We start from the raw sequence: 13,182 nt of genomic DNA, 5'->3' as shown, positions 1-13,182 counted from the left end.
ACTTTATTGTCTTCAATCTTAGCACTAGAACATTATAAAAACAATTGGCACCCAACGTGGGCCACGAACCCACGTTGGGCGCCAAATATTTTTAGTTGGTAACTTTCAAATATTTTTCAAAATTAGATTTTACATACGATGTATAGAAATTATATATAACACAACTTGTATCTAAAACAGCCAGGAGGCGTTGTAAAGAAGGACTGCCGCAAGTGTCAGTGCCTCGAAAATGAATTGCACTGCGACTCTAGCCTGTGTACGAGCACCACTGAGGAAGTCACCAGCACCACAACAACAACCACAACTCCCATTACCGTACCATCGACGACCTTCGTACCAATCACTAGCACCGTACCACCTACCGTCGCCCCCACAACACCGGCGACCACATCGACACCGCTTATTGTACCAAGTACAGTCTCGCCGCCACCTGAATGCGCTCCTGATAGGTCAGAACAATTTGATATATCGTTTTTTATACCAAAATATGGAAAATAAATATACGATCCATCAAATAGCATTTGGTCACTTCAATTTAGTGTATAGCATACAGATGCAATATCAAAATTTATACTTGTGCATTGCCTATATTTTACATTATCTTTTTTCTTGCAATTTTGTTTCTACAAAATTTTCAACCGTAATATTTTGGAGACTGGGGGTAAGTTTTCTTATGGCGTTTACTATTGGGAGTTTTGCCAGTACTTGCTACACTTTTTGTAGTAGGGTTTCGGGTTGACAATCGCAATTAGGCCTTCGGTAATGTTTTTTAAGAAGGACGCAGCTGTCCATCCCTTGACCATAAGTTCCTTTAGTCGCCTCTTAAGACATCCACGGGAAAGGAAGAGGTGGCCCATTCTATGCCAGTACCGACACGGCGAGAACCACTAGATGGAGTGACGACCTCAAATGCAAATGCATTGCAGGAAGTCAGTGGATGCAGGTGGCTCAGGACCGTTCCTTATGACGGTCTATGGGGGAGGCCTGTGTCCAGCAGTGGACGGATAAAGACCGAAATGATGATGAATGATGAATATTTTGGAGAACAATAAAACTTATCTAGTATTTTTAAACTATAGATACAAGAACCTATTGTGGGGAGACGAGCCCCTGCAAGAATCGGCGTTCAGTGCCAGCTCGGTAGCAAACGAGTTGTTCGAACCGCAATACGCCGTGCTCAATGGACACCCACTCGACGTCACTGGTAACCTATACTTCTACTGTAATATACAATGTAATATAATATATAAGTTAGACGAAAAAGCAAACAGTTATTAAAAGCTTCAATGGAATAGATGAGAGATATCCACTCCTTTTTCCTTTAATGCGAAATAAAAGGTGACTAGTGACCTATTATTAATTTCGTCATCGATAGACAATGTCGCATTGCACGTTTTTTTACATTGCACGCTTTATATTATCTTATATTCGCATATGGGATCAGCTAAGGCGTTGGACGTCGACCCATCGGGATCTTTTGTGTTTCTTTCTGCCTTATGCCATAATTTCGTAGAACCTATGTGTTAACAATATCCCGCGGTTTAAGATATCTGTAGTCCCCTAGCTTAGGATAAGCCGCTCCCAGTAGACTCATACGCATGCTTTCCAACGAGTTCCATAGATTCCGATTTCTCCTCGCACAGTCTGCACAGTGTGTCCGACGATAGACCCATCTTGTACAGTATATGCCTTATTGGTATATTTCCAGTTAGGGCACCTGTAATGAAAGAATGCTTCGCCTTACTTGGTGGACAGTTCAAATTGACTGCACTCGTAGGTTGGTTCTTTACCACTGATCTTCGGCTACTGAATATTATCGTACACGTTGTATGCACTGAATGTGGCATAAGCCTAAATATATGTAATTATGTGAAACAGCCGGTAGTTGGGCGCCGAAGAAAATGGACAAGGAGCAGTACATACAGGTGGAGTTCCCGCAGCGCGAGCCCGTATACGGTGTCGTGATGCAGGGCAGCCCACTCTTCGACCAGTATGTTACCAGCTACGAAGTCATGTACGGGGACGATGGGAACGTCTTCTCGATAGTCAGTGAGCCAGATGGCAGCCCCAAGGTAATGTTAACAATACGCGATTATATTTATTTATTTATTTATTTAACACTTTATTGCACCAACATAACATGATTTGTTAAAACAATTTTCAATACGTATAGTGTAGTACAAAAGGCGGTCTTATTGCTAAGCAATCTCTTCCAGACAACCTTTGGGTAGAAAGGATTAAAGCATAAGTAGGTAGGTGGCGCGTTAAAAAAGATAGATTTGTAAAAAGTAATATTTGTGACAGCATAGTCATATACATATACATACATAAATAAACACATACAACCAAACATATACATATATATACATACACATACACATATAAATATATATACATACATATACATATATAAGCATAAATACATACAAATATACCATATTAATACACATATATATAACACACATAAAACTGGAAATACGTAGGACTAAGTGATTATAAGGATAGGTAGTGGGATTTAACTAAGTTTTTAAAAATGGGCAACGATTGAGCGCACCGTATAGAGGTAGGGAGTGAGTTCCACAAACGAACTGCTTGCACGGAAAAGGATTTGGAGTAGAAAGAGGAAGAATGGGTAGGAATTATGAGTTGGAGGTTGTCAGTACTACGTATATAATTATTTACGCGATTATTTAAGCCGCTGCAGTGTCCCAGTCCTTTCCGCAATTGCAGTGTCCCCCTCCCTTTCCTTTCCCACATTCCTTCCCTTATTCCTCTCATTCACCAATTTCCTTTACGCATTTCCAACGTTCCCTTCCTTTTTTCCCCCCAAACCTTTCCTCCATACCGTAGGTGGCGGAAACCACCAACAAATGCATACCCAAAGAGGGTTGACGTCAGGCAGGTGGCCGGTCATAAAAAAAAAACTAAATCTTTTTGTAATATGGATAAAATCATATTATGCCGACCCCAAATGATTGGGATAAGGGTAGGAAGGTGATGATGATCAACAACATCTAAAGATACTTCGACAAAAAATAGACTAAAACCAAGAAATTGGTAATCTGTTTATTTATACTCCATGAGTTTTTTGAGTGGATTTGGATGATCAAATCGAAAAGTCTTTATTGGATATAAAAAAAATCAATTTTAATCGAAATCGAATCTGTGCTCTTTTATCTTAGACTAATACTTGCACCATAAGCATAGTAAATATTACTGTGTAAATTATTGTTGATAGTTTATGATTAACGTACCTACTTACTATACTTCAAACTAAACATTGCACTTCAAACAAAGGTGTTCCGCGGTCCGGTGGATCATGAGAAGCCGATGAAGCAGATGATCGAGCCACCGATCGAGGCGAAGTTCGTGCGCATCCGACCGCTCACCTGGAACGAGGAGATTGCTGTCCGCTTCGAACTGATTGGCTGCCAGGAACCCTCCTCTACCACTGAGTTCTCTTTCTCAATGGTCAGTAATATTACTCATATCACTGTTTATAGCAAAACGGCGTGACCATATCCCCAGGGTTAAAATACATAATACATATCACAAAATGTGTTGTGTGTTACATATGCGGCATGTATTTTGATGTGATAATATCGGCCAGTAATTATTTTATGACATGTTTTGATAAAAATGTAGAGGTATAATTAATAATAGCATTACATGATAACGTAAGATTTTACCATTACATTGTAGTAGATCATAATTTCGCTCTCTTGTTATATTGTGATGATAAATCGTACGACATTTTAGAGATGAAAACCTGTTGTAACATATTGACTAGTACGTTTATGACGTCACGTCACATGGTACATTTCCTTGTCTCTCGTCTACGCAGATAATTATTATGCTTGTTTACCACAATCCTTCCTCTTAGCTGCTTAATAGCTTGGTCAATTGCCATGAAAGGTTTGCACGTACCTTGCATAAGAATTTATAAATAAGAAATATGAAGATAAGATACTAAATATAACTCTGGAGTACAGGCCACATATGTAATATTATTTATTTTTTATGAATGAATGAATAAGTATACTTTATTTGCATTATACAATGTAGGAAATAAACAAAACAATAAATATAACGATACAATTGTATAAGTACAGTAAGGCGGTATTATTTTATATTACTATTTACCAAATTCAAAATTGACATGCATCTCTATTGTTTCCTTTTGGCTTTCCTTCATGGCCCCAGTCTTCTAAGTTCCTTTCGCCTATGTAAATATATTTCCAATTTCCATTCCTGGTTTCTTTTTTCTCCACAATAACTATAACTAATTAACTCAACTAGTAATATTACAAATATGTCTTTATTGTACATGTGCATCGCACAGAGCACACCAGCACTGGAGTGCACAGAGCCTCTCGGTCTGGCGGCCGAACTGCCCATAGAGAACATCGAGGTGAGCTCCAACAACGACGCCCGCAAGTACTTCCTCCTGGACGGAGAACGTGGTTGGACACCGCTCTACAACACGCCCGGCGAATGGATCATGGTACGTGTACTGCCATAAATAAAAAGTGCCACACAATTGCCTAGTCTTCAAGCTACATTGCCCGGGAATCGAGCTCGGAATATAATTTACTCGAAGTAACAAACATTTAGAAATTATACTACTCGCAAAATCTAGATTTTGTGAATTTAAATAAAAAAAAAATTACCAAAATAATATCTGGAAATGTATTTATTTGCACCTGCGCTTTTTCTTAAATAGATAAGTATGTAAAGGAAAGAAAGAAAGAAATATTTATTTTGTGCCTAATTTAACTACAAATATATTTTACAATAAACAAAAAGGAAAAGAAAAGCACCAAAATGATATCACTCAGCTGTATGCCATGTTCTTTTGAACATAATGCTGATTTTCAGTAGCACCAATTTGTGGAAAAGATCAAGATTCTCAATTCTCTTTTTAAAATGACACTGTTGTCAGTTTTTTTGTGTATTTAGAGTCAAAAATTATATATTTTAACTGTGTCATACAATTTTCCTTTTAAAACTTCTAATCATAAATTAATCATAAATTAAATCCCCAGTTCGACTTCACATCTCCACGGAACATAACCGCTATCAAGACGCGAGGCGGTCCAACCGGCTGGGTTACCTCCTACAACATAATGTACACCTCGGACCTATCCACCTTCAACCCAGTATTAGACAACTCGGGCTCGTACAAACTGTTCCCGGGCAATTTCGACAGTAACTCCTTGGTTGTCAATCAATTCAAACTGCCGATACACGCAAGATACTTAAAGGTACTGCCGCTGAAGTGGAAGAACGGCATTGAGATGAGAATCGAGCCTATTGGATGCTTTGAGCCATATCGTGAGTACTATATCTTGTTAGTGACAAGATTTTTTCTGGTTTCAGAGAGAGGTCCTGTATAAATATTTTTCTAAAACACTAAAGCTCTGATGCTCTTTAAAAAGGAATTTAATTGGTTTCTTGTTTCTTGTTGCTACTCTGATATTGCAATAGCCAAATAAGGATACAATGACTATACAACAACGCGTAGTCAGCGTGGTAACAATGCAGTAGTAATTTAGGCACTCAATTTTACATTAATCAAAAAACTGTCTCTTCAGATAACGATCGAAACGTACAATTCATGTGGGTACAATAAAAATAGGCAAAACATGTTTTAACGATAGAAGGTGCCATAGTCCATCAATTTCATAAATCACTAGAACTTTCTAGCTATTTCACACAGCTTGCATAATGTATATATATTTATATTCTTTATTGCATTAAAACATACAATAACAACAATAAGTTAATAACAATGTTAGCAAAGGCGAACTTATCTCTAAAAGAGATCTCTTCCAGTCAACCTATCGCAGTGGCATAAGAAGTGGTGAGTGGGCAGTAGTGGTGCTAAACAGAAGTTAAATATGGTATATGTTGTGTTGGTGATCAGCGCCGGCGACAGTGGCGCCAGTGCCGGTGGAGGAGGAAGTGGGCTCGACAGAGGGCGTGTGCGAGCCGTGCCCGGGCGTGCAGGCGGCGGGCTGCGCGTGCGGCGCCGGCCTGCACTACGACGGCGAGGACTGCGTGCCGCGCGACCAGTGCCCATGCGTACAGTCCTTCATGTCGTTAGTACCACGCTGTATCTTTGTCTACAAGCGCTTACTTTCACTACAATCACCGAGAAAGTATTAGAGTAATTTTTATCAAAAACGACTCTAATACTTTCTCGTGTTCCCTTTTCTTTTTTATAATTTTTGATTTAACTATCTACACATACTTAGATAATTAACCCTGTTTCAAATTACTATATGTCAGGTACGCTGTGGGCTCGACGTTCCGAGGATCGAACTGTGACGACTGCGTGTGCAAGCTGGGCGGCATTACTGACTGTAAACCCGTCAAGGAATGCGTCTGCGCACCCGTGAGTTGCTTTATGTTTGATATACGTTTTTGAATGAATGACTTAACGCAGAAGTTAAAAGGAAAATGTACCAAAGCTTGTTTATCTATTCAAATAACGTAGTTACTTAGTTATTTTTTAATACATTATATCTTTTAATGTCACTTACAGGAACTAGTGCCTAAATTATCAAAGTCGACTTGTGAGTGTCTCTGCGAACCATGTCCAAACGGTACAAAGATCTGCCCCACCAGCAAACTCTGCCTTCCACTGGAGAAGTGGTGTGACGGTCTTCAAGACTGTCCTGATGATGAAGGAGCCATCTGCACTACTACGACCTCGACGACCACCTCAACCACCGAACCGACCACTATAGTTACAACAACCCGTAGACCTTTAGAGCAGATGGTGGTCACCACCGTCGCTCCAACGTTACAAGCCATGGCCCTTACCACTGCCACCAGCCTGACGACTGTCACCACTCCTAAACGTTAGTGCTGTTTATCTATATTATTTATCTAATTGTTTATAATAGCTCGATCTATGTCCACACAGTTCTGAGCAGAATTTTGAGACTGTATGGACTTGAATGCTTCAGAAAGTAAAATTTTACCTACTATCATCATCATCATCATTTTAGCCATTATCCGTCCACTGCTGGGCAAAAAGCCTATACCTACTATAATTTCTTAAAATTTTGTGTAAATGTTCATTACTCAATCACACACAAACTGTTGTACGGATTTGGATGAAAGACATTAAACCCCCCATGTGTTGCCATTCCTGAGGACTCGGATGTTATTCCTCTGTACCCTGTAAATTTTGGCCATATCCCACCCTTCAAACCGAAACACAGCCATGCAAACACAACTGCTTCACGGTAGAAACACGAATGGGATAGAGGTACCCAAGCAATCGACTTTTGTACAAAGTCTCCCTCTGGTGAATAATGAATGAAACCTATTATAAATATAAACAATTACAAGAAATAATAAGTAACTACTTACGTTAGCTACATACATAATAATTCTAAATAATGTAAAAGAGCTTTTTCAAACGTTTTTCATATATTTAATACTAACCATCTTATGTGTTGTTCTCGACAGCGATAGAATGTCCGAAGGTGGAATGTCCACCGGGTTACATCGTCCGGTACACATCCAACAGCGCTTCAAGTTACTCCACCACGTCGACCTCGGACCTTCCTCCGCCCAGGCCGCGCTATTCCTATCAGAGGTACTACAGAGGTGGTGGCGGGTTCTCCAAAGGTGGCTTCTCCAAAGGCGGGTACTCCAAAGGAGGTTACTCCAAAGGTGGTTTCTCTAAAGGTGGATTCTCCAAAGGCGGTTATGGTGGATTTGGTAAGTTGATTTGTCATTTTCAACCAACTTTAAAAAGAAAGAAAGACCTTGTTACCTCATAATTCCGTTAATGATAAACTGCTTTGGAAAATTATTTTTTTATCTGTGAAGGGATTGGTTACATAGAAATTTTATTAAGTTCACTACTTTAGTTTTTAAATAATAATTACTGTTTTTGCAGTCGGTTTTTTTTTATGGAATACATTCTTAAATAATTATACATATATAGTGGTTTTACATTATATGCAACGTAAATGGTTTAATATTTTTTAACAATATTTATATTAGAATAATTATATTGTATACACAAATTTTGAAGAAATTTATTTCAGTGTATATTGCATTATTGTAGTATATTTAACAGATAATCCTTATATAGATAGATAAATAGATACTCTTTATTGTTTCCTCCAAAAGATTACAATAGTAAACTTATTATATATATATATATATATATATATATATATATATATATATATATATATATATATATATATATATTATCTGTTAAATATACTATCAATAAATATATATATTTCGATATATATATATATATTTCGATTGTTTAAAAAATAATATCATTAGAAGTACTATAGACTACTTGGAGACAATATAAAATAAACATAATAACTCAGGTATAAACTTTCAAAATTTTCTAAAATTAATGTCAGTTTTTTTTTATACCACTGAGATGGCAAACAAACACACGGTCCACCTGATGACAAGTGATTACCGTAGCCTATGAACACCTGCAATACCAGAGGTATTACGCGTGCATTGCCGACCCTGAAGAAACCTCTTTACTCCCCTTTTGAAGAACCCCATGCTGTAGTCTCTTGGGAAAACCTCGACAGGCAGTTTGTGACATTGCTGTATCCTGTTTATGTTAGTTTATAATTATGTCACTATTGAAATCACAGAAGTCATATTGTTATAACAATGATCGACAGGTGCCCCAGTCCCCCAATCGAACCGGTTCACATTGGAGAAGCCGGCTGCGAACTCGAGCCAACCTGGCGTGCAGGCGTGCCAGCAGTTCAAATGCGTGCCGCGGCTGCCGCCCTACAGGCCGGGAGCCCGGCCCGCGCCGCTGGACTGCGCAGCGCCCGCCTGCCCGCCGCACTACTCGCTCAGCATCGAGTCTGTCCCGGGCTCCTCCAGCGGGGACAAGTGCCCACAGTCAGTCTCTATTTATATCACTATATCACAGTAATAAATCGCGACCCTGTGCTCCTGTACGGGCAAAAGCATTAATGTATTAGCAAGACGTCAGTGGATGTAGGTAGCTCAGGACTGTTCCTTATGGCAGCTTATGGGGAAGCCTATGTCCAGCTGTGGACGAATAACGGCTGATATGATGATACGATAGTAATTATAATTGCTACATAATCACCAATTTCCTAATCGATCTCCAGTTAGGATATACTCTGTAGTATGAGAAACTAGAAAACAGACCGGAATCAATATAAAAAAGTACATTTCGGAAATGAATCCGACTTAGGTGAAATCAGATCATTTGTATAAAGCAATATTGCGCTACAGAAATCTATCTAATATGATTAAGTATAGACTACGTCACCTTTTCTTCTCTTCCCCAAAATATAATATTAAACACAAATTTAAACACAATTCACCAAATACAAAAGAAAATAAACCTGAAATTATACTATATACCTAGATTCTTGCCCAAATTTCATTTATTTCTATTAATTCATCAGAAATGGCCAACAACAAACTAAAGCCCAATTCGATTACCGATCACTAGAAAAAAACTTTCTTGAAACATTTTAGTACGTATTTCTAACGCCACGCAATTTGATCGTATATTTTTTTTTTTAATTAAACGGTCAGCCAAGTCTCTGTGTTCTGCGACTAAAGATCTAAGGTTGGTATCGTGTTACAACTAAAAATGTATATGTACCTAAGAACATTCATGATATTCCATTCCAGGTATGTATGCGTACCTCCGCCCGAGCGGCCGGTGTTCTGCAACGTGACAGGCCGCACCTTCACCACCTTCGACGGTGTTGAGTACAAGTATGACGTCTGCTTCCACATCCTTGCTAGAGACAACAGGTTCGATGCCTGGACTGTGCTCAGTGAGTATCCGTTCTTCTGTATTCAGCTTACTCTATTTTTTTTATTGATGGGTGAAAATAGCCTGTGCTAACGGGATACGCTGGCGGAGCACCAATGAAGGATGATAGATGAGAATGAAAACAGGCCAATTAGCCCATCATGATGAATTCATCAGGAATTAACCATGATAGTTTCCAGGGAAAACCGCGAGGAGGTCGACCTGGTTGGGTATATTGCTAGCAATAGGATTCTCAGTCTCCATTACTAACAATCCTTTTCTCCCCAGCTTACTCTATTAGCATTCGAAAGATATTTCGCCAGCATCACATATCGGAATTTTATTTCTTTGTAATTTAGCAGTTTCCTCTGTCAGTCAGGGTAACCGATATATGTACTTTTTATTAATGAACTTTACCCCCAACTTCCTATATGTAAATACGACATAACTCGGAGCTTCTATTTGGCTCGTATGTCTTAATCTATTTGTTGTTAGCATAGTTATACTGGTTTATTTTAAATTATAAATGATGTTTTATCTATGTTTCCAGTCCGTAAGAAGTGTCGTTTAGAGGGCTGCCAAAACTATCTGATCGTACATCAGGACGATCAGCTGATCATGGTGAAACCGAACCTGATGATAGAATACGACAACTACGAGTACACCGTCGAGCAGACATCCAAGATCTGTTTCCAGAAGAACAGCTTCGATGTGCACCGACTCGGTAACGGACTGTCAATCAAGTCCAGAAAATATAACATCACTGTACTTTACTCGAGCGATGGAGATATTAAGATTGGGGTGAGAGTATTTTTTTAAATTTCCTGTTTATTTTATGTAATAATTAGTAATCCTATCTATTAATTAAAAAATATAGTGTTTTATTTAAAAAAAAAACTTTTGTATCGTAACAATTATAAATTTTAGATACGAATCTCATTTATAAAAACAAAATATTCGAACAATGCAATCTGTTATCGCTCTTTTTCACCCAGGAACGATGACATAAAAGATTACAGGAACAAGACAAAATATTTCTGGAATCAAATCTTATAATCAATTCGTCTGGTTGACTTTAATAACCTCCTCTTACTAGTATAAATCCGTATATAGTAGATGAGATACTAAAGGGTTAGATATTTGTGAAGAAAGAGGCTTTCGACATTCGGTTATCTCTGTCTACCTCGCAAAGGATTTAGTATAAGGATAAAATAAGTTCATACGATCGCTGTAACAAGCACTTACATTTATTTACAGTGCAGTAAAATGTAATTGACATAATGGCAGGTATCTAAGAAGTACATGGGGTCAGTAGACGGTATGTGTGGCGCGTTCGATGGTTCTCGTCACAACGAGCGGCGGCTGCCGGACGGGCGGCTGGCGACCAGCCTGGACGAGTTCGGCCGCGGCTGGGCCAAGCCCGGCCTGCCGCGCGATGCCTGCCGCACCGCGGTCATCGCGCAGGAGAAGCAGAAGCGCGCCTGGGACCTTTGTCACGTCATCACGTCAGTATACCGTCTCCAAGCTCTATCAATGCAAAATGACATGTGTGACAGAACGTTTACAATGTGCATGCTAACTGACGATCAGGTGTACGAGTTCGGATGGATATAACATAGTCGGAACTATCGCAAAACGCCTGTCACGTGGCGTTCATTGTGCAGGAAAAACAGAAGTTTAGCTTTTTTTTTTTTTTTATACAACTCAGAATGGCAAACAAGCTGACGACCCACCTGATGGAAAGTAGTAACCGTCGCCTATAGACAGGAGTAGTACCATGGACATAACAGAGTATACTGTTTCACCCATGATACCCCCAATGCGTTGACATTCCTGAGGACTCAGATGTTATTCCTCTGTACCCTGTAAATTCACGCCATATCCCACCCTTCAAATCGAAACACAGCCATGCAAACACAACTGCTTCACGGTAGAAACACGAATGGGACAGAGGTACCCAAGCAAACGACTTTTGTACAATGTCTCCCTCTGGAACTTTTACTACATTAATATACCACCTTCGCGTTTTTCAATATTTTAGAGATGACGCGTAGCATTACAAACGAATATCACCTACCGAACAGACAGCTAGTGACCAGCCTGAACCAGAACCGTAGCTAAACTCATGTTTAAGGTAGGGCAAAAGAACTTTTTTGTAGGGCAGAAGCCACTAAGTGATTTTGAAAAAGCGAATCTGTCTTTATTTTTGGGGCCTTTCATTTTAAGCAAGACATTGGGTCTTTTAAGGTAGGGCATTTTCCCTTAATCTTCCCCCCCCCCCCCTCCTAGTTACGGCCATGGGCTGGAAAAGTTCTGGTGAGCTAGTCCATCTCAGATAAGTCCGGCATGCTTGCCACCCGGCATTCGTCGCACAATATACATTATAATTTTATTTAAAATACTTCAAATCTACCGTAGGAAAGAACCCCTGTCCAAATGCGGCAAAGTGCTCAATCTGGACAAATGGCGAAGCATCTGCTTGGAGAAGATATGCGAATGCGCAGACCTCGTAGTGAACGGTACTAAGAGAACGGAAGAGGAGTGCCGCTGCCTGCTGGTCGAGCAAATGGTAGCCGAGTGCCTCGCTGCTGACAAAAATCTAGATGTTGCTGAGTGGAGGATGCAGATGGATTGCCGTAATTATATTTTCTTACTATTTAATGAAAATGTATATCCATAATGAAATGTGCAAGGAAAGTGAAGTCTTCACAATCTTTAGTTCAAGTTCAATATATAAAATAGAATAGAGTAAAGTCTGATAAGCTTAATGATCCACTTGATAAAAAGTGATAACCGTCAACTAAAACCAAAAAGACCACCACAGCCATCAAAGAATACACTGTTACCGTGATATACATCATATGATGCTATTTCTAAGAGGAAACGTATGATGTAATATATGTTCTTAGCCTGTAACTTCATTGCCATAGACGACCCTACAATCGCATCTTATACCAACAGCGGCGGACTGTCCCCCGCCTCTCGTACACAACGACTGCTACCGCAAGCGATGCGAGCCAACATGCTCGACAGTGGGTGGTGGGAGTCGCTCTTGTCCCGTGGAGGATGGACAGTGCTTCCCAGGCTGCTACTGTCCAGAAGGGAAGCTGCGCAAAGGAGACCAATGTGTGCTGCCAACTGATTGTCTCGACTGTAAGTATCAACTATTAAAGAATTTAATTAATAAAAATTTTAAAAAGTCTGGCGTCTCACAAAATCTATTCTCGTCGACATGCTTCTAAGTTACATGTCTTTGCTTACAGAATGGATTGATAATACCCTAGATAGACAAGTAATATCATTTTAAATACTCTTAATTTATACCAAAATGTGAAAATGAATTTATTAATTAAATCTTGGCGCCCTAA

General features: G+C 39.4%; 1 protein-coding gene across 1 annotated transcript in view; it reads left to right on the top strand.

Moving 5' to 3' along the window:
- LOC113515727 (hemocytin) overlaps window positions 1-13,182 on the top strand; it is a 68,623-nt gene that overhangs the window by 37,984 nt on the left and 17,457 nt on the right. The window contains exons 38-53 of the mRNA XM_052901498.1: window positions 181-449; window positions 1,080-1,204; window positions 1,879-2,072; window positions 3,298-3,471; window positions 4,343-4,504; window positions 5,046-5,334; window positions 5,927-6,101; window positions 6,292-6,397; window positions 6,548-6,866; window positions 7,483-7,737; window positions 8,688-8,916; window positions 9,688-9,836; window positions 10,365-10,615; window positions 11,102-11,319; window positions 12,233-12,450; window positions 12,776-12,967. Coding sequence (XP_052757458.1) covers window positions 181-449; window positions 1,080-1,204; window positions 1,879-2,072; window positions 3,298-3,471; window positions 4,343-4,504; window positions 5,046-5,334; window positions 5,927-6,101; window positions 6,292-6,397; window positions 6,548-6,866; window positions 7,483-7,737; window positions 8,688-8,916; window positions 9,688-9,836; window positions 10,365-10,615; window positions 11,102-11,319; window positions 12,233-12,450; window positions 12,776-12,967 — 3,325 coding nt within the window. The remainder of the gene's footprint in view (window positions 1-180; window positions 450-1,079; window positions 1,205-1,878; window positions 2,073-3,297; window positions 3,472-4,342; window positions 4,505-5,045; window positions 5,335-5,926; window positions 6,102-6,291; window positions 6,398-6,547; window positions 6,867-7,482; window positions 7,738-8,687; window positions 8,917-9,687; window positions 9,837-10,364; window positions 10,616-11,101; window positions 11,320-12,232; window positions 12,451-12,775; window positions 12,968-13,182) is intronic.

The sequence above is a fragment of the Galleria mellonella genome, unplaced genomic scaffold (genome assembly GCF_026898425.1).
Source record: "Galleria mellonella isolate WM207_F2 unplaced genomic scaffold, CSIRO_AGI_GalMel_v1 utg78, whole genome shotgun sequence".
Taxonomy (NCBI): Eukaryota; Metazoa; Arthropoda; class Insecta; order Lepidoptera; family Pyralidae; genus Galleria; species Galleria mellonella.
The sequence above is the reverse complement of the archived record's forward strand: the minus strand, read 5'-3'. Positions and strand labels throughout refer to the sequence as shown.